The sequence below is a fragment of the Aedes albopictus genome, chromosome 3, assembly GCF_035046485.1.
Source record: "Aedes albopictus strain Foshan chromosome 3, AalbF5, whole genome shotgun sequence".
Lineage (NCBI taxonomy): Eukaryota > Metazoa > Arthropoda > Insecta > Diptera > Culicidae > Aedes > Aedes albopictus.
The window spans coordinates 280,864,343-280,887,150 of record NC_085138.1 but is presented as its reverse complement, the minus strand read 5'-3'; the positions used below and the strand labels follow the sequence as shown (position 1 = coordinate 280,887,150).

Sequence of the window (22,808 nt, the reverse complement as noted above, 5' to 3'; positions counted from 1 at the left end):
TGGGAGGAATTCCGAAAAGAAAACATTAGATAGAATCTCTGAAGAAACTCCGGGGGAATCTTTGGAGAAATCCTCGGGGAAACCATTGCACACAGTTCGTAAAAACTTTGGAATCTTTGGAGGCGTTCCTAGAGGAATCAATGGATGAATTTCCTTAGGAATCCCTATGAGGTTTTTCGGGACGTATTCAATGAGATATCAGGAAGAATTCTTAACAGAAAGCCCTGAAGCAATCCCAGGGGAAGAATCTTGAGAAGAATCCTGGGGGAAATCCTATCAGGAATCGCGGGAGGTATTTTTGTGGATTATCCCTAGTGCAGTCCAGAAAAACAAACCCAGAAGAAACCCTGGGAGAAATTTTGGAAAGAATATCAGATGGAATCATGACGGAATATCTGGAGAAATCCTGGAAGGAATCTCTGCAGTAATCTCCTGGGAAGTCTTTGCAGACTATTGAAAAAAAAACTTCTAAAGCAATCATGAAATGAATATTAGGTGGAACATCACAGAAAAGAATCTCTGGAGGAATCTCGAAAGGAAATTCTGAAGAAATCCCGGGAGGAACCTTTGGAGGAATTGCGGGAAAAAATTCTGAGGAGCAGTCCCCTGGAGAATCCCTGCCGGCGTACCGAGAGAAGTCGATGGAGGAGTCATCAGAGGAATCCCAGGACAAGTTCCCAGAGGAATACATAGAAGGATTCCCGTGAAATATTCCTGGAAGTATTACGATATTCCGGAAGGATTATCAGCAGGAATCCCTGAAGGAATCCCAAAGGAGCAAAACTGGAAGAATCTCCAGAATCACTGAAGGAATCTGAGTAGAAATTTCTGAGGTAATTCCAGGAACAGTAAAAGCAAAACCCTGAATCCCGGGAGAATATCTGGAGAAAAATTCCGGCCAAAATCTCTGAAGTATTCGCAAGAGGAAATACTTACATAACATTTAAAAAAAATAAGAAAATGAACCAAGGAATGAAGGAATCCTGGAAGAAATCACTGCAAGAACCATGAAAAGAAACTGGAGAAATCCCGTAGGGAATATTTCAAAGAATCCCGGAAAGAATTGCTGAAGGAATCTCTGGAAGGATCTCTGGAGGCATACCTGGAGCAATCCCCAAAGGAATCTAGTGCCGTCCCTGGTGTTATCGCGGGAGGAGTCACCAGAGCCGTCCCGGGATGAATCCCTGATGCGGTCCCGAGAGAAAACCCGAAAGAAGTCTCTAGGAGAGTTCCCGGGAAGTATTCCATGAGAAAAGTATCCCGGAAGCTTCTCAGCAGGAATTCCCGAAGAAGCCCCAGGAGGCATCACTGGAGGAATTTCGGAAAGAATCCTTACAGGAATCGTGGGTTGAATCTCTGTAGAAGTCCCAAAAGAAGTCCCTAGAACCATCCGAAAAAAAAATCCTGAAGCAACCTTGGGAGAAATTCCAGAAATAATATTAGATGGAATCCCTGGAGAATCTGTGGAAAAATCCCGTATGAAATCCTTGGTGAAATCCTTGCACAATATTTGCAAAAATAATCAAGCTATGGATTATAGAATAACGATTGGTTTACAAAATAGATAATAGTTGGAAACCCAAAAAAAAACATTCGAATTCCGAAAAGAAACTCTGGAGAAATCCTGGGAGGAATCTTTGAAGGAATTCCTGCAAAAATTTCTGAAGGAATCTCTGGAGGCATCCCTAAAAGAATCGCAGGAGGATTCCCCTGAGGAACCCCGGGTAAATCCCTGTAGGAGTCCCGAAAGGAATCCTGGAATGAATCCCTAGGAGGAATGCCGGGAAGTATTCCATGAGTTATGCTAAAGAATTTCTCAACAGGAATCCTTGAAGAAACCTCATAAGACCATCTTTGGATGAATTCCGAGTTGAATCCTGGCAGCCCAAGTAACAAATTGACAACCTTTCAGAATTCATGCTTATTTATAAAGGTTTTATTGTAGCAATGTACATGCCACTTTACCTAAAGAGCGCATTTAAGGATGCAAAGCAATTACTTTACTACTGGCTGTCTCAATAACCTTTTGTAGCAAGAAAATAAAATCAATCATTGATAAGTTTTAATAACTAATTTAACACGGCATTCTATGCCTTCATAAAGCCGTTCGATAAATCTGTCGAATTGATACTTATGAAAACCATAATAAAATGCTTTACAAGAGTGTTTCGTTTCCATAAATGCCACTACTAAACCATACGAACATCAGGCGGAGCGGCTATCGCCCCCGGTGGTTACTGTCATTCATTTTCTCATCACTGCGAGGAGTAGCGGAATTCCTTAAGGAACCACAATTTGCTAGCAGGTATTATTTGGAGAGGAGCTATCTTGTTATCCAGGTCCTTCCACGGAAATAGGACCTGAATAGATAAACCGATCACTACGCGGAACGCAAACACCATGTCAAATTGGAAGGTTCGGAGACGACAGAACTCTGAGTCGTCAAGAAAGCCGTTTGCGAAATATGAACTGACGCGGCTCGATGGTTTGCCGTTTTCCACTGTGATGTTGCTACTGAGTGTGAAATAGTAGTATTTATATACCTACTTACATGCAGCCGCGATATGGAAGCGCTTTTGCATAATGTAAAATGAGAACAATTTACGCGAAAGAAGATTCAAATGTAAACAAAGCGGTGCACTTCTCAAATTCTTATCCGGCTGCTGTTCGATCTTCACAAATGTTGAAAAAATGCTGAACGGTTTAATATCGGCTTTTAAAACAACTTTTTGGCATGTATTCGGTGTTCATAAATGCGATTTTAAATTTGTTTGTATGTATTAATGAATGCTTTTATAAAAGCAATGCAGCAATGCTGATAAAAATGAGACTTTCGCATTCGCCATATTAACTGCAGAGATTTTCGTTGATATGAACTGTAATTTAGAACGTATTTTTATGTCACATTTCGTATTATTCAGCATCATCTTGCACAAAAACTGTGCCGTGCTATGGAAGAAACCATATCAGGAATGTTTGAGGCAAATTTCGTCAAAACTGCTATTTCAGCGAAAAACTTAACAACATTTTGTAATAAAATATTTTGAAATATTATAGATTTCGTTGGGGGAACTTGTTTTACACTTGTTTTACGGCACTTTTCACAGTAAATTTCATTGGCCCTTGGAAACTGAGGCACTATATAGCACATAACTAGCCTTGATATTTTGTAATTTTGGAGCTTCACTGAAAGATTATTTACTTTTCAAGATGAATTTATCGAAGCAATTTATTATTTATAAATGCCACAATGTTACCATGAATGCCCTCGCTAGTGAAAGCAGCAGCTTTCAAGACAGAGTGACCTGGAGAAGGTTATTATAAATGTCATACTACTTTATTGCAATTGATATTTAGCACTCTTCACAACCTTCCTAAGGGTGGGCCAACTGGCCAGATTCCATTCTCCATGACGTCTTGGTAGAAGCAATGAAGATGTTATTGCTTTGATATGTGTTTTATGGACATTGATTTATAGCAACCTTGTAGTACAGAATAAAACTAAAAATGTTACTTGGGAGGAATCGTGAAAGGAATGTCTGAAGAAGTCTCACAGAGTATCCCTGGAACAGTACAAAAAAAAAACAATTCCTGGAGGAACCCTGGGAGAAATTCCAGAAAGCATATTAGATGGAATCCTGGGAGTATTTCTTGAATAATCCCCGGGGAAATTCTCGCATACTTCTAAAGGAAGCATAAGTATTACAGGGGATAGACAAAATAATCTGGACATGCAAAATTTTATTTTTTCAAAACATGCTCAACTAGCTGTAACTTTTCGACAAGTGCATCAAATATTCTTTTTACTGTAAGTTCATCATCTAGTTGTGTATCAGTGGTAAAAATTTGGAAAAGGTCGGGCTATTATCCACGAAGTTATAAAGATTCTTGAAAAAGGTATAATTATCCGATAGCCAACTTTGAGCTGCTATATCTCCGGATTTAATAAACCGATTGCAATGAAATTTTGACCATTTATGACTTATATAATAAGCTTTAAAACCCCTCTGAATTAACTCAAAGTTCTTAACATGAAAGAAAATTATATTGAATAAATCATTTTTCTAATAAAACACTACAATATCCAAACCTTCATCATCGTTTCAAAATTCAAGATGCAAATTATAGTTCATTTAATTTCCTCTAACTGACTTATATATAAATGTGTTTTGAAGAAAAGTAACAACATATCCGCCAATAAATTGCAAAATAAATGGGATGCATATAAAAAGAGACCAATTTACTATAAAAATCGTGAAATAAATAAAATTACTATAACTTTTCTATTGTTAAACATTTCGAGTTAAATATTTTTCAGAGTTCATTATATAAGTTATGAATGGGCAAAATTTCATTGCAATCGGTTCATTAAATCCGGAGATAAAGCAGCTCAAAGTTGCCCATTGGTTAGTTATGCCTTTTTCAAGAATCTTTTTAACTTCATGCAGAATAGCCCGATCAGTCTGCACCACAATAGAACCTGGAAGGAATTCCTGAAAGAATATCAGATGGAAACCTTGAAGAAATCTCAGGACCATCTCTGCAGAAATTATAGAATTAATCACTGGAGTAATCTCCGGGGGATATTCTTGGATTCTTGTTAAATCTTTGAACGAATCCTGGGAGGCAAATCTTTGGAGAAACACCGGAAAGAATCCCGGAATCCCTTGATAAATTCCAAGAGAAATTATTTAAGGGATTCCTTAACTCGTGAAGAAATCTTTAAAATTATAGAAACATTTATAAAACAAAAAAATTAAAGAACATAAAATCTTTCGACATACGGTTCTCAATATCTTGAGCAGTTCTGACGAAGTGGCTATTCTATTCTTATAACTTAAAACAGAGCTGAAATATCTACTCTAGCACATACCTAGCGGAAAAAAATATCACTAACCAATAACCATGGTTGATGTTTAGTTCAATTGTAATAAATATTTGAAAATAATGCATCTCCAATGCGTTATTGATAATGACAAAGATATATGGCACTAGAAATCTATTTTTTGCAATTTCTTATCGTAATAGGCTGTTTTCCCTCACGCAAAACTGTCAGGAAAAGGCCTACTTTCCCACACCAGATTAGCAGTGCTGTAATGGTTTATTACAGCACTGATTTGCGTTGCGTAATGAACCATTACAGAACTGTTTTAATAATGATCAACTTCTTGATGCTTTCTGGACGCAGGTTTGATAAATTGTGACAACTGCACAGTATAACCTGCTATGATCAGACTTTCCAACTGGAATTTCACAAGGAGATCTTTTTAAAATTCCTTCAGTTGTTTCTTCTGCTACTGTTCTTGGAGATCCATCGGGCATTTCTCTTGGACTTTTTTTTTTGGAATTCCTCTTAGAGCCGATTTTTTTTTCTATTAAAATGCTATTCCTTCCTGGTAAACGTGCGGAAATTCTGTAAGACCATGCTAAGGGTGATGGGGTCGGCTTCCAGTCAGTGTGTTCTTTTTTTCAATGAAATTTTCTATTCATTGGCAATGGGAGCTCTCGGTTAATATATGAGGTTGAGTTCATAGAACGCAACTGGGAAACAGGCTTCCTGTTACTTGGGTTGAATAACTGTTTCTTAAGCTAAGGATTGCTACAGAGTGGTTTGTTCCACTCTGTATAGCAAAAATGTAGAGTTTGTTGCTGTGAGGACGTTTGCCAAGAAAAGCAGAGGAGATATTCATTGAATAATACATTCTAGGCTACCTGTAAATGCAGAACAGCGTTTTCCTGGGCAATAAATATAAAACATTGTTTTGGAACATATAAAATCGAAGAATTTGCATGTCATACCTTGCATTTTATACCGCCCATAATGTGTGATGAGCATGTAGTTACCACTGTATTGCTATCTACCAGCGTTAAATACTGCCGCCAGTGTTGGTAAAAACTCAAATTCTCAAATCTCATGGTTGAGCTGTTTCACGCGCGATTCCTGACTCGCCAAACTCACCGCCTAAAAAATCATGCATGAGTTGACTCATGATTTCACTCATTCCTTTATTTCTTGGTGTTCTTAATGTTTACATCGAAGTTTTTAGGATTGTATGATAGAACAAAAGCAAATCTAACGTACAACAACATTGAATGCCGTTCAAATTGATTTGGATTCGTTTTACAAGCGAACGAGATTTCGGCGCTTGACTCGTGAGTGCGAGATTTTGCATGAATTTCTCGCGTGTGAGAAAACGATTCAAAATCGCGTGCGAGTTTGCTCACGCAGGAGTGGTTCATGAGTGTGCTTTGAGTGTGAGTTTACCAACACTGACTGCCGCGTCGGCCCATCCAGATGTTCAACAGCTTGCGGTGATGTGTAAATGAATCCCCATTTTGTACGGCGCGGCGCTCCAAACACGTGTGTAGGATGCAACAAACGACTCGCACACTGACCACCAACGCTGAACGGTGGCCGCGCGGCAGCAGCTGAGCACCAAGTTCCAAGCCAAGTTCAATATCAAATCGGTAGCCATGTTCATTTGTGCATTTGCAAAATAATGCAGTTAGAAGTGCGCCAAGCAAACTTACAACTATAAGAGAACAACGAGCAAAGTGGAGGGTAACAAGACCGAACAATTCGCGGTCACGGTGATTTACGCGCATGCCATCTTGTGAGTGGAGAGACACCTTCACCAGCAGTTGTAGATCGGTTTGCTTACTTTGTCTATGTTGGTGGAATATGCACAGGTAAAAATTAGACAGATGAAGTTATATTCTTGGCAAGATTTTAAAAGGTCCAGTACTATGGACAAGAATTACTGTAATTTTCAAAACTTTTGAAATTTTTCCTCTGATTTTTTTACGATTTCTCCGGAAATCTTGCAACGGATTCCTTCGGCAAACTGACGATGAATTTATATTTCTCAATGAAACCCTTGAGCAAATCCTCTAGGGTTTACTTTTTAAATCTCTCCAGAGGGATTTTCGGGAAGTTTTTCGGATACTTCTTCTAAAATTTATTTAGGGATTTATTCCGGACGTTTTCAAGAAAATCTTCCACGAATTCCTCCAGAGATTCTTTCAGTATGTCCTTCAATGATTCATTTAGATACATTTTTGCCTGTAGATTACTTCAGAAAATCCTCTAAGGATTCCTTCAGAAGCCCCTCCATAGATTTTTTTTTTAAGAAAATCTTATAAGGATTCTATCAGAAATTTCTCCAGTGATTTTCAACGAAATTATTCCAGGGATTCCTCTTAAAGCTCCTTTAGCGTACCGTTCAAAACTGCTTCAAGGATTCCTTCCAGAAAATCATCCACGGATTTGCTTCAAAAACTTTTTTCTTCAAAGAATTCATAAAACATTTCTAGAAATTTCTCAAATAATTCCTTTGGAAAATCGTCCGTTGACTTCTTCCAAAAGTACTACTTCGGAAAACACTTTATGAATTTCTTCAGACATTACTCCAGAGTTTCATTCAACTGTTCTCTCTAGAGCTTCCTCCAAATATTTATTTGAAGGGAACCTTATATGGATTTCGGCAGTAATTTCTCCATGTTTTTTTTTAATCAAACCCTTCTGGGAGTTCTTTCGGAAAGCCTCCCACGATTTCCATAAGAAATTGTTCCAAGGATTTCTTAAGAAAATCTCCAAAATATTCATTTTGATGCTTCTCCATAATTACTTCCAGGAGCACTTTCTCTTCTCTTCTTCAGAAAAGATCTGTTCATTTTTCGAAAATTCTTCAATAATTATCTTCAAGAATTCGTACGTGTATTTCCGAATAAACTCCTCCAGGGATTCGTTCAGATATTTCTACATTGATTTAATTGAATCGTAGGAATTTCTCGTCTCCAGGATTTTTTTAGTGATTCCTGTAGAAGTTCCTTCAAGAATTCGTGCAGAAATTTCACAAATTGCAGCAGAAACCCCTCCCGAGATTCTTACATGACTTTTTCTGTGATTCTTAAAGAAATACATGCGGAAACTTTTCAGAAATTTTCCTAGTGTTCCTGAATTGGTTCAAAGGTATCTTTCAAAAATAACTGATTCTACAGAAATGTCTTGAAAAACAATCTTTTTTCAGATGTTTCTCCGGGGATTTCTTTAAATAATGCATCCATGGATTCCTTAAGGGATTATATATCTTGAGGTGTATATATATACATTAGAAAAGTTTAAATTGTTGTAAAAGTATGTAATCATGTTTTTTTTTTAATTCTCGTTTAACGGCATACATAGGTAGTACAATATATCAGGGGTTTTCAGACCTTTTATCTCGCGGGGAAAATATTCAAAAAAAGTTAAAACCGTTAAACTGTTAAGTGATTCCGAAGTCATGTACCAAAAACGACACAAAAAACGAGACAGTTAAAGTTAGACAAAACATTTGACCAAAAACGTTAGTTAGTTTTTAAAATTTCGAAAGTTTTCGGGCATAGTTTTTCCGGATTTTCTTTAAGAATTCTTTCGACTATGAAAAATTTTGTGAAAAACTTTTTTCAGTTCATTTTTTTTTGGATTTTAGAGAAAACTAGCTGTACCCGGCAAACTTTGTCTTGCCTACTGCGTTTTTTGACGTTTCAAGTTCTAACCAAGAACAAATCCCCGGGCAAAATTTATGAAAGATCGATTTTCAAAAAGTCTCAATTTTTCCATGTTTTTTGCCTCATAAACCTTCCTTGGGTGAAAACTAACAGAACAAAACTCAGACGACCCGAATCGGACAATCTGTTCGCAAGTTATGCGCGGTCCCACGTATGCCACTGCATTTTTATATATATAGATTTGCTTTCATTTTCTAAAAAAAACTTTGTTTCTATGTTGCTTCGTTTTTGAGTTATGATTTTTTAAAGTAAGTAGTAGAGACGAACCAACCAAGGGCTGAAAGTCTCTTTAATAAAGACAAATCAATCAATCAAGTAAGTAGTGTCAAGAGAAAAAAAATTCCACCTGAGTTTTCCGGGAAAATAGGCGACCGTGAATTTTTCTCAATTTTTTTTGTTCATATATCCATGAACCCTGCCTGTGGAAAAAGTTTCATGAAAATCTGAGACCCTTGTACGATAATTAAAAAAAAGCCCAAAGATAGGGGTAATAAGTATCAACATCATATCAAAAATTAAATGATAATCGCTTATTTACACCATTTAGCACATGTCATGAAGTTTCTAAAGCTGTTCTGGAACAATACATTCATGTGTTTGAGATTTGGATTCTGATGACGTAGACGGGCTTGATTCTCGCATGTTAGACATAGGATTTAAGGTAAAATATTAGGGAAATATAGTAAAATATTCAAATAACAGCCACTTGTGATTACTAAAACGAAATGTCGTCAAATTTGTAGAAACTATGCTTGAATATCATACATTTTGATGAGTATTTGAAAAACTAATGTATATTTATTGAAATTATAAATGGCCATAGAACCACGGTATACACATATTAACTCATATAAGAATAATGCTATATGTTCAAATGACAAAAACTTCAGTTTCCATAGATGAAACATTTTCAAAATTTCAGAGAAGATACTACAATAGTATATCTTTGAAATGACGGGTGCCATTTTGTTGGACTTTTTTTTGTTTGAATGAGTGTAATCAGTTTCGTACCTTTTAATTCCGCCCTATGTTGCTTATCCTTTGACAGATACGCGTATTTCGACTACCACTTGTAATCTTCCTCAGTGTCAGTTATCCACTCTAATAATTCTGAGGAAGATTACAAGTGGTAGTCGAAATACGCGTATCTGTCAAAGGATAAGCAACATAGGGCGGAATTAAAAGGTACGAAACTGATTACACTCATTCAAATAGGGTATTCTGCTTAGAGCGTTCGAAAAGTCGGTACAAGATTTTTTTTGTGTTAATAACTGTTTCTGGCACACCGTGGAGGGTTTAAAGCTAGATCTTTAACGGAACCCGCAACGTAGGTAGATAGCTTTTTTGTTACGTTACGGTTAAAGATCTTCCAAACCGAATTCTAGTGACATCCGGTTTGTCAAGTTGGGGTAATGTGTTTTGGTAATAAGGATGCATGGTACAATGTTCTTGCTAGTGATGACAGTTGCATTTATTCTACCTTGCTGATACTTAAAGAATCGGACTTTGCCCACCCGAGACTACAATTGATGTTAGAAAAACAAACATGCTTCACGTATCTAATTGCGTATTAACCTATCAAGAACTGTTAAGTCCTGATAATTCAAAGACTCACGTGCATTCTTATTGCAGAACACATTTTCTAATTTGACAGAGTTTTGCAACTAGCCTAAAGTCCCGGGTTCTTCTATGTTGTCCTGGGACTAAACTAGAAGCAAGACATGGATGGGGCTAGAGTTCCGAGGCATGGATAAATATCAGTACCACCGTTTTGTTTATTATTATTATTATTATTATTATTATTATTAGCTTTATTAAGAAGATTTTCAGCCCGCGGCTGGTTCATCTCCAACAGACGTTTTGTTTTTCTCAGAATTCAAATATATTGTGTTTGACTAGGGGCGCCCTTTCACTGTGATTTAAATCTCTATGATAACGGGACCTTTTCATCGCAATCGATTTCTTGCACATCTGGGATAACAAAACAGGAACTGTACAGCAGGCATGGCATGTCACGCAGAAATTGTGCCCATTTACGCTCATCTTTCACTGAACTTCTCAGTTTCATTTACCTTACAAAAGAGAAAGAGAAAAAACGCGCAATAAAATGTACATAATTTCTCTCACGCAGAGTTTTTGTGCGGGTGATTAGAGTGCTGCGTGAGAGCAATGAGAGTCCGCAAGTCATAATCCCACGGTGCTCCATTTACCGTTATTATAAAATAAAATATACCATCAAAACCTGAAACGCCATTCTCTTCATTTATCTATCCTACACCTCTGGGCAAACTTTTAAAATCATCGTTGGGCGAAATTTTGAGTTACGCCCTTTTAAAGGGCCTAACCTCTAAAAAATCGTGTTTTCTATAGAATAACGCCACATTTCATAACAGAATCATGAATCAAAGGCATCAATAACAAAACTTATCATGAATAATATTGAAATTTGGTAATATGCATCCATAAAAATATTAGTGGAGTGCATTTTCGATCAAAATTGGTCATTACGTCAATATACGGTAGGTTTACTTAGGGCCTATAGAAAACAAACATTTCATCGGTGTAACAATTCAATTAAAAGTAGGTATATTGTATTGTGATTCCATATGTCTTTAGATGTTCATATTACTCTCAGTCAAGGCGATAGTATTCACATGCATACAGCACCAGCATTTCAATAAAGGTTTGGTTTCGGCAAGAAGTTTCGCCTTTTTGAAATGTTAGCACCGATAAGAGCGTACACACACATACACACACACGTACACACGTACACACACAGCAAATTTGCATTAAAAACAATAGTCAAAATTATGGGCAACCATAAATTAAACAAAAAGAAATATGTCTGTGTGCCAAATATCTAAAGTTATAAGAATAGAAAACCAAAATATGGAAAGGCTAAAAGACAAAAAGTCGGAACAGGCAACAGATAATCAAGCATAATTTGCAGGGTGAAAATGTTTTCTTCTTTCAAAATATGTAGGTAAGACCTTTTGTCTCTACTAATTTTACTTTTATTTGACCTTTTGTCTGTCAATTTTTTCTCATTTGTATGTTTTGTCTTCATCAGCTTCAGCATTTCAGAAGGGCGTAACTGCTTTTTGATACGGCACCTTCTTATATGGATGTAGATTGCATGTCACCTCTCTAATGTAAGCCATCAAAAGAGGAGCATTCTTTTCGTTTAGATGTGTCATGCCACCAAGGGGAATGACATATCCTTTTCTAACCGGAATATCCGCATTTATCCGTTTCAAACCGTCGCTAACCGTGTCTAACCGCTGCTCACTTAGCAGCTCGCTTAGCAACGGTTAGCGACGGTTAGAAACGGATAAATGCGGATATTCCGGTTAGAAAAGGATATGTCATTCCCCTTGCATGCCACAGCTTTGAAAAAAGGTATTGTTTTGGAAAGTTGTTACGCCCTTTTGAAATATTGAGGCTGAGAAGACAAAACGTAGAAATGAAAAAAAAATCGAAAGACAATATTGCGCGTTTAACCGTAGATTATCGTGAAAAATTGTTCAAAATCGCTCATAGATCGTCGCCAGTACATCATATCGTGTTCGTGTCTTCTACGATAAGTGCGGATAGACCGTGCAGAAGACACCGAAACAGTTAAATGCAACCTCGCATATGTACTTACATTTTTGCAAAACTTTGCGCGATATTTTTTCTTGCAATGTATAATAGGTCGATAAAAGTAAAATTAGTAGGAACAAAAGGTCTCACCTACATATTAAAAAAAAGAGAGAATTTTCATGCAGCATATTATGTTCGATTATTTGAAGCCTGTTTCGACTTTTTGTCTTTTAGCCTTGTAATGCTTTTGGTTTTCTATTCTTATAAGTTACAACTTAAAATATTTGGCACACAGACATATTTCTTTTTGTTTAATTTATGGTTGCCCATATTTGACTATTGTTTTTAAAGCAGACGTGCTGTATAGAGAGTGTACGCTCTCTAGACCAACATGTGAAAAGGGCAGAACAACCGTTGAACGCCTCAACTTCTTCCGTCTCTCCTAGGCGTGTTTCAATTCATTCATGCAAATTTATCCTGTTATCAGATAGAGGGGAGACTGCTCTTCCTGTTACTGGTTAGAGTTTACGTGAATAATGGGAAATACGCTCAGCAGGATCTGAAGAAGCAGAAATTTGCAATGGTTGTTACGCACTTTTCTAATGTTAGTATAATCTAGATTGGGTTTAACCCTCGAGCAGTCGCGTCTTCGACTACCTACAACGGCACTACGTTCACACTGTGTATCACAAGCGTGCATTTTCCATGGTGCGTGTACTCAGTACACGACGCGACCGCTCCCGGGTTAAATAAGAACGAAAGTAACATGAGCGAGTTCTCTTCATCGACTCTGTCTTCTTAAAATTAAAGTGACAAGATGCAAGTATGGTTAAACTTTTTAGTCATAAATGCGATGCAATTTAGCGTCTAAGTGTGATAAAATCGATTGAACTTGCATCTTGTCACTTTAATTTGCAGAAGAGAGAGAGTCGATGAAGAAAAATCAATCATGTACGTTCGCCCTTATTTAAACTCAATCGGTGATAACATTTCAAAAAGGCGAAGCTGCTTGCCGAAACCAAACCTTTATCTCTCCTACGCAATGTACAACTACTACTGGACGGGGAAAATGCAATTCTTTCCGATAGTGGTTGATGGTGTCCTGGGAAAGATGAGATACGATCTAAAGCTATGGGAGAAGATATTGTGTTGAAGATCAGTTACGTCCTTTTGAAATGTTGGAGCTAGATGCATGTGAATACTATCGTCTTGACTGAGAGTAATATGAACATCTATAGACATATGGAATCACAATACAATATACTTTTAATTGAATTGTTATACCGATGAAATGTTTGTTTTCTATAGGCCCTAAGTAAACCTACCGTATATTGACGTAATGACTAATTTTGATCGAAAATGCACTCCACTAATATTTTTATGGATGCATATTACCAAATTTCAATATTATTCATGATAAGTTTTGTTATTGATGCCTTTGATTCATGATTCTGTTATGAAATGTGGCGTTATTCTATAGAAAACACGATTTTTTAGAGGTTAGGCCCTTTAAAAGGGCGTAACTCAAAATTTCGCCCAACGATGATTTTAAAAGTTTGCCCAGAGGTGTAGGATAGATAAATGAAGAGAATGGCGTTTCAGGTTTTGATGGTATATTTTATTTTATAATAACGGTAAATGGAGCACCGTGAATCCCAGTGCGCAATTTCTGCGCGCACGCAGAAAAAACAGAACTCAGTGCACACGCAGTGTGTTCAAAGGGGTCAATGTTGCTTGAGCATTTGGTGAACCGAAAGCATGCCAGTGAGTCCAAAACCCGCTAAGGGGTATCAAATCCTGTGATATCAGAGACAAGCAGACGTCTTAAGCTGGTCAACGACTTACAGTTGATGAATATTTTGGTTCCAAATTCCACCAACAGGTGGTGCTAGTGAGCTAACAAATTTTGTTTTTCATATATATCAGGAAAATTTGCAAAAAATTGCAACTAGCGCCACCTAGCTGCAGAAACTTGAACCAAACGATAATTATTCTGAAAGCCCTTGATCTACCAAACAATTTTGCCGAAGACACCATCTTTCTAAAGAATCAGACTGCTGAGATATGTGAAATGTAAAATTTGTACGCTATCTAGCGCCGCCTAGCGTTGAAATCACGAATCACACGGCCCATATTCTGAAAGCCCTTGACCAGCTGAACAACTTTGCCGAAGAAACCAACTCTCTAAGTAATCAGGATCCTGAGATATATGCGATGGAAATTTTGTCAGTGTTGCATCTGCTTGTCTAAGATATCACATAAATCACAGACAAGTAGATGTGACAGTAGCGAATTTTCAATCTCATATATCTCATGATCCTGATTACTTAGAGAGTTGGTGTCTTCGGCAAAGTTGTTTGGCTGGTCAAGGACTAACCGATAATAAGACTTAAGATTCAAAATTCCACCGCTAGGTGGCGCTAGAGAGCAAACAAATTTTAAATTTCGCATATCTCAGCATCCTCATTTTGTAGAAAGATGGTGTCCTCGGCACTATTGTTTGATAGATCAAGGGCTTTCAGAATAATTACCGTTTGGTTCAAATTTTTGCAGCTAGGCAGCGCTAGTTGCATTGTTTTGCAAATTTTCCTGATATTTATGAAAAACAAAATTTGTAAGCTCACTAGCGCCGCCTAGCGGTGGAATTTTGAATCTTAAATCTTATTATCGGTTAGTCCTTGACCAGCCAAACAACTTTGCCGAAGACACCAACTTTCTATGTAATCAGGATCATGAGATATATGAGATTGAAATTTCGTTAGTGTCACATCTATTTGTCTGTGATTTATGTGATATCTTAGACAAGCAAGTACTTTCATACTCCTGTAGTACACACAGTATTGCACTGGAAGCACGACTGAGTGCGCTCTCAACACGAATTTTTGTGTGCACATTTTCTGCGCGCACAAAATGTGCACGCAGAAACTGAAAAAACATGTTTGTTCTAACATTTGTTTGAGCACTCATTTTGAGGGTGCCGCGAGAGTGAGCGGCTGGTTTGTGTGTGAAAAAAGTTGCGTAGTTCACCCTCGCTCTCGTTGAAAGTCGTGTGTAGAGTGTACGTTTTCTCTTCTCACGTTTCGCACTGAGGAGCATGCCATCTCTGCTGTACAGAGATTGATGTTTCATTGCCTCTCAATGACAATGGGGTAGTACAACATGCACTAAATACTAAGGATACGGGTAATGCCACAAAAGATCTAAATACTAGTCGCAGTGGCTCATCCAAACAGAAAAAAACTACGACCACGTCAATTATTGTTTATAAACAATATTAGTTTGATACTTCAGCAGATATATTCACGAAACTAATGCATTTTCATCATTTTTTAACGATTTTTAAAGTAAGTTCGTAATACGGAAGTAGTGCAAAAAGGCCATTTGCCTTAGGGTTAGATGCCACTTGATGAGGACATTCAAAAATGACGTCCATCGCTTTTGCGCCTTTCTCCCCTCTGTCCCGTTTTTTTCGTATACATACACAATACATGGAGTGTCATACTTTCATTGATCGCCGGCTTATTTAAATGACCCTAACATGGAGAACGTGGGCATCAACAACCATGCGTCTCCATGTGTTTCTTAATCTCCCTGGAGGCTGATGATAAAATACCAAGAAAATCTCAATTATAAAAAAGAGAAAGCAGATGTTGCCAATCTTCATTTTGGAGTTTGATCCCCTAAGGCAAAGTGCACAACCTGAGATTCCGTAACCTAATGCATTTCTGCGTCATTCTTAAACGTTAGTGTTTCAAGAAAGTAAATATAAATGCTTCATGCCAAATACTTGGTAAATATTGACCATCATAACTACCGAGTCTTTTTTGCCTGTGCAACAGCCATGTCTAGTCATCCGACACACAAGTGTCCAAGTTTTTCCTGCAATTTATTGCCCGTGTTCCTTGGAAAAGTTTTCCCGTCTGCTGTGTCCCTGTGCCACCATCATCGTACATACTTGCGCCGTTCACGAGTCCAACAGTTACTGAGTGACACTACACCACCGAAGGTACCCACCATTACATTCGGCGTGTCGTCGTGACTTACTTAATTATTCACGAAGAAGAAAACACACTCTGGGGGGAAGGAAGCTTCCAATCAATAATACCGACTTAAATGTTCTTGTTACAGGTTAGAAGATTTGCGTACGAGCTGGAGGAAAGGAGTTTGCGGTGCTCGTTAAGTGAAAGTGCTCTAGTGTTTTTTATGTTTTAAATTTCCGGGTGAAAAGTGTAATCATAATGGCTAATGTTGGAGTGAATGATAGTTGTTCCGTGATCTCGAAAAAGTTTGTTCATAAGATTGTAACAACGTTAATGCACTGGAATGTGATGCACCATTCGCATCATTGAAGAGATGTGAGTTATCGATTTGTGCAAAATTCATCCAAAGAAAGGCGTTTTTATGATTCGTGACAGTTCTTTTGTCACTTCGGAACCAGTTTTATCTTTTTCTGTGCGGTCTGTGCTGAAAGCCCCAACGGTTCCTATCAGCAGCGGTGGCGTGAGTTAGTCGGCCGGTGTAACTGTCGCTGCGTGGAAATCGGGGGGAACCCTCGCAACCACGTTTGCAACATGCAACAGGCACGGGACTTCTTCAGTGGCATCACCATCAGGATCCGGAGAAGCCATAATATTCCGCAGTTCTGCTGGAAAAAGAAGGTCAAGGCGAGACGACGCAGTAAGTTGAATAATGTTGATTTGTTTGCACTATTTGTCCGCACAGTGGTGGTGGCACATCTTTTGTCTAAGAGTTACCATAAACAACATTAAATTGTAAAATCTTACTCAAATGTTGAATGGTACATTTCAATGCTCCCCTGGTAGCCTAGGGTGAATGTACCAATTATGGCACTATATAAGGAAAACTATTTGTACAAAAATAACGAGAAGATCTACGAATGTCATCAATATGTTAAAAGATAGCTAAGTTTCCACACTTTGCAGGAAAAATATAGAAACGGAGTCAAAACTACTTTTAGTATTTATTACAGCCTGTACCAATTATGGTTACATTTTTTAACTTCGGTTCCTTTTCGCACTATTTGCATGCATTCCTTATGGGATTAGCAATAACTGGTACACTATGGCGAAAAAGGGTGCAAGGAAGCCGAAATTTTAAGGAAAATGATTTATTTCTACCATAATTTGAGCAAAATGTGGAATTTCAATGAGTGCAACCATCTTTCGTGAACGTGATCTGTTGTTCACAATTTTTTTTTTGCTGGTTTACGCCGTTAAAGGGTGAAAATCAACTATGGCGAATGATTGGTACCGTAAACCGGGGTAAAATTGATCTCCGGGTCGAAATTGATCAGACGTTTTTCTATTGGATAAAGCATACTTTAAATAATTTCCTTTCAAGTATCATGCTGTTTGAATCTGATACTAAACGGTATTTGCAAGGAAACTATTTCAAGTATGCTTTATCTAATAGAAAAACGTCTGATCAATTTCGAACCGGAGATCAATTTGACCCCGGTTTACGGTACTATAACCATAATTGGAACACTTACCCTATCAAGCATTCGCTCATTTCTTCTAGAGTTTTTTTTTCTTCTAACACCTTTACGGTTTTTTTTTTCATAGTGTGCCGCGCCTATTGACGGAAGTGAAAATTTTTCGCTCCCGTAATTTATTTTCATTTTTTAATCAAATTTTTCTAATTTCTAATTTAAATCCTGATGTTCGCGATTGGTGTATCAGTTTTGGTTGCGATTGTGGTGAAAAGAACGTTGGTGTGATCCAGTTAACCCGGACCATTTAATAGTCCAAGGCGGAAAAGAAGGAGAAGAAAGTTCCGTGTGCTGTGTTCGTCGGGAGTTTCGCTTAGAAACAGTGTTTTGTGAATCAAAATCTACGTTGGTGTCGTAATAGCTCTTACCGGAAGTATTGTTTTGCGGCTGTGAACGAAATTGAACTTTCGAGGACGTTCAAAATAAAAATGCTCCGTGCATCGCCGAAAACGTAGCTACGCAATGACTGCGCAACTTCCGCTGGAGCTGGTTGGAACCTTGGTTGATGTGGCGATTCCATTCCACTTTCGAATTTTGGGAGCAGAACGCAGAGACATTTCCGTGGTTGAAACAAGAAGGACCAAGCGTTTAGATTGAGGTTGGTGTACCTATGGCATGCCCCAGCTGCTATTCCTGGAGAAAATTATTGGAACGATTCGAACTATCGTATGGGTGAGATTGTTCTTTTATTCAACATGCAGTACAATTGATTCATAAAGGTTAACTTCATAATCCTCCATACTCTCTCAGGTGTAATCAGGTAATTTATTTTTATTGTATTCCAATATTTTTCACTATATATCTTTACTTATTTTGCTGGGTCTACACACACACGGGGAGGGGTAGCCTACGGGAGTTTTATGAACTGATGACCGGACTCGTGGAGTAGCCAGTCTTTTGTCATGAGCTAGCAACTTTTTGTTGACTACCGAAGGAATTCAGCGATTTTAACTCACCCTGCTACAACAAACCAACATCATTCCCTTGCGGAATGATTCTGCAGCCATAGGTAATCCTTGCGATGTTGGTGGGTACACTTTTATCATCATCATCATCATCTAACCAAAGTCCAAATAAAGTCGTAGCACTCGAGCTCAGACTGGGTACCACTTCTAGTACCACATTCGGTCCCCGGTACCCAAGTTTGACGTTTTACTGGCTACCTGCTTTTTTACTAACTTTGCGCATACAACGAAGTAGTAGCTCATGACAACAAACAAATTTCAATGTGTCAATAAAAATGGATTCTCTCACAGAAAACTTGGTCGGGCCAACATTAGTTTGCAGCCTGTGAACTTTCAAGGTAATTTTTCATTTATCTGAACATTATCTGTCAGCTCAAATATTCTATCATAGACTATTTTCTACTTACAGTAGAAAACGAAATCCATACTGAACCCGATGTTAATGTACGTCTCGCATTCGCTTATTGAATATCTTCAAAAACTGCTTTTACAATCCATTGATTCAGAACCCATACTAATTTGGAAACATATATTAAAATGCAGTTTGAACATTTATTCGAGCTTTTTATTAACTAATTTATTAATTATTTAATTATCTCAAATGACTTATAGAGTAATTGTCACAAATGTTCTCTGAAGAAGATTATAATAAGGAAAACCTATGGCATAAGGATAGTTGATCAAATGTTTTCTTTTTCCCACGCTCAACGTTAGGGCTCTATGATTTAACTTTGTTGATCATGTCCATTCGTTTTGCTCGAAGATGTGTCGTGAGGAGTTCTGTATGGCTTAATGAAACATTCTTTACAATAGCAGATAAAAGGCTATTCCCGTAACACCGGAACGAGCTCCGGCCGGGTTTCGGCCAACATTTTTTTTTTCGCCGAAGTACTCCTCACCATGCCTTATCCTTGGCCCGGGCAGGCTCCAGTTTGGCTATTGTACAGGAGCCTGCCAGTTTAGAGCACAAAAAATATCATTAGAAAGACATCGATGGCTGCTCATTCCGGTTTCGGTCCGGTCTAATGGGGGAGCTGCCGCTAAATTGCAACTGTCCAATGTCAGAAACTGTACAAGACTCTATAGGACTACAGGTTTCGGCTGATTGGGGATTGTCTGAGACATTTTGTAGTCGCTTGAATTCAGTTGAAAGCAAAGGCAAGGTCGAAAATAGTTGAGACTGATTCGCATCTAAACTTGAAGCATCATTAGCGAACTGGGTAGATTATCAACGACATTTTTGCATCAAACGTGGCCTCCAAATATTGCATTATTAGATTTTAGACAATTAACTGTGAAATTGTAAGGCACCCTAAAATAGAAAAAGATATTTATAATAGATCAGATCACACGAGTTTTCACCACCATTTTTCTTGTTTATGCTTGCGTAAATAATATGTTGGTTACTCCTAGCAACAAAAACGGAGTACTAGAAATTCGAATTGCAGCGAGGCTCAAGGTTTTATTAGTTGAAGGTATTATATATTTGATCGCTAGTACTTCGTGAGCCCTGAAATTTGTATGTAATGTATGAGAGTATGAGGTCTTACTTTTGTCTTTGATCTAACACCTTTGCGGATTTTTTGAACTTTTAAAGGAGGACTACATAAAAGAATTACGAACGAATCACTAAATGAATTTTTGTAAGAATCGAAATTTATCAACAAATTACTGGACCAATTTTCCAAGGAAATCTTGTAGGATTTTTTGTTTATAAAAAAAAGACAATTACGGCCTTTACCGACAGTGGAGAAGTCCTAGGAAAAATTACTGTTTTACTGGCTTTCCTAAGTATTACTGCTGCAGTACTTGTAATTGTTTTGAACGATTGCTTAAAGGTATTCTTTGAAGAAATCTTTAGAAATTGTCATTAAGGAATTCTTGAGTGAATTAGTGAAGCAATCCTTGGTGGATTTTTTAAAGGAATCCTTGGGGAGAATTCTTAAGTAATCTTGAAGGAAATTTTGTGTTGATAGATTTAGCACATTGATTCAACATTAAACAAGAAACAAACCCCTCGAATCAAAAATTAACGCACTACCTATCCAATAACTTTGAAATAGATAATTCAATAATTATGACTTGAATTGTTTTGTAGTTTTTCATAGATAAGTTACATCCATCGGCGGAGAAGGAGAAATGACAAAAAATATGGCAACCCAAAAATTACACATTATAAGTTTATATGAAAAAAACCGCATTTTTATCGTCCAATACAGTGTGAAGTAAGTCCGAAGGAATTTTTTATGATAAATTCTTGAAGAAATTCTTGGAGGAACTCCTACAGAAATTCTTGGAAGAATTCGTAGAGAATTTCTCGGAGCGATACCGGTATTTTAAAAGATTTTTTTAGAGAAATACCCGGAAGTGAGATGAAAAAAACTCAGAGCGAACTTGAATGAGTTCAATTAGTTTCAAGAGGAATCCGTGGAGGAATCCTTAAAGGAACCATTGAAGAGATTTCTAAAAAAAAAACATGTTCATGAAGGAAAGGCTCTCTAGTGCATCTTTTTTTTGTTCGATTCAGTATGGAATAGATAAATACCCGAACGCATTTTTGGAACAGTTCTCGAAGTAATTTTTGTTGGAATTTCTAAAGCAATTTATGGTAGAATTCCTAAAGGACTCTCTTGAGAAATTCCCCAGGGAATCTTTGGTAGTTACACTGTTGAAAATGCTTTGACATCCATGTGCACAACAGAACACGTGCTCGATGAACAAATTGAGATTTGAAATTATGAAAAGAAATCCACGTACTCCGGTGAGACTCGAACTCACGACTCCCAATTCGCTAGACGGGCGCTTCTATTCCTTCAAGCTACGGAGTCACTTGACTATCTCCGTCGCCAGCAGGCCTAGAACTGAACTCGATTCCACAATCGCACATGGTTATCTTCTTTTCACAATCCAAACCCCCTTCGGATGGGATTAGATGAACATCTAACACATTGTCTGTTGTGCACATGTATGTCAAAGCGAGAGAGGAAGTTATTTTTAATTGTCGAGAGCTTCGGGCACTGCCTCCCAATCACTTATTGGTATGGCAATTAGTGTGCAGTCGGACTCTCGACGGGTCGGTCCTCGGCCGACCGAATACGGTAAGGGTGACCGTAGCACCTTACAAATGTCAATTTCTTTGATTTTGCTTTGGCTGACCAAGCCATGTGGGAAATTACACTGTTGAAAATGCTTTGACATCCATGTGCACAACAGAACACGTGCTCGATGAACAAATTGAGATTTGAAATTATGAAAAGAAATCCACGTACTCCGGTGAGACTCGAACTCACGACTCCCAATTCGCTAGACGGGCGCTTCTATTCCTTCAAGCTACGGAGTCACTTGACTATCTCCGTCGCCAGCAGGCCTAGAACTGAACTCGATTCCACAATCGCACATGGTTATCTTCTTTTCACAATCCAAACCCCCTTCGGATGGGATTAGATGAACATCTAACACATTGTCTGTTGTGCACATGTATGTCAAAGCGAGAGAGGAAGTTATTTTTAATTGTCGAGAGCTTCGGGCACTGCCTCCCAATCACTTATTGGTATGGCAATTAGTGTGCAGTCGGACTCTCGACGGGTCGGTCCTCGGCCGACCGAATACGGTAAGGGTGACCGTAGCACCTTACAAATGTCAATTTCTTTGATTTTGCTTTGGCTGACCAAGCCATGTGGGAAATTACACTGTTGAAAATGCTTTGACATCCATGTGCACAACAGAACACGTGCTCGATGAACAAATTGAGATTTGAAATTATGAAAAGAAATCCACGTACTCCGGTGAGACTCGAACTCACGACTCCCAATTCGCTAGACGGGCGCTTCTATTCCTTCAAGCTACGGAGTCACTTGACTATCTCCGTCGCCAGCAGGCCTAGAACTGAACTCGATTCCACAATCGCACATGGTTATCTTCTTTTCACAATCCAAACCCCCTTCGGATGGGATTAGATGAACATCTAACACATTGTCTGTTGTGCACATGTATGTCAAAGCGAGAGAGGAAGTTATTTTTAATTGTCGAGAGCTTCGGGCACTGCCTCCCAATCACTTATTGGTATGGCAATTAGTGTGCAGTCGGACTCTCGACGGGTCGGTCCTCGGCCGACCGAATACGGTAAGGGTGACCGTAGCACCTTACAAATGTCAATTTCTTTGATTTTGCTTTGGCTGACCAAGCCATGTGGGAAATTA

At 38.1% G+C, this 22,808-nt stretch overlaps 1 protein-coding gene across 11 annotated transcripts in view; it reads left to right on the top strand.

The window, feature by feature from the left end:
- The window catches only part of LOC115257360 (probable phospholipid-transporting ATPase IA), a 356,682-nt gene that overhangs the window by 189,640 nt on the left and 144,234 nt on the right, over positions 1–22,808 (top strand). The window contains exon 2 of one of the 11 annotated variants that reach the window (XM_062861120.1): positions 16,261–16,809. The exons of the other annotated variants lie outside the window; for them this stretch is intronic. Within the exon in view, the coding sequence (XP_062717104.1) occupies positions 16,704–16,809 (106 nt within the window). The 5' untranslated portion in view covers positions 16,261–16,703. The remainder of the gene's footprint in view (positions 1–16,260; positions 16,810–22,808) is intronic. 11 annotated transcript variants of the gene reach the window in all.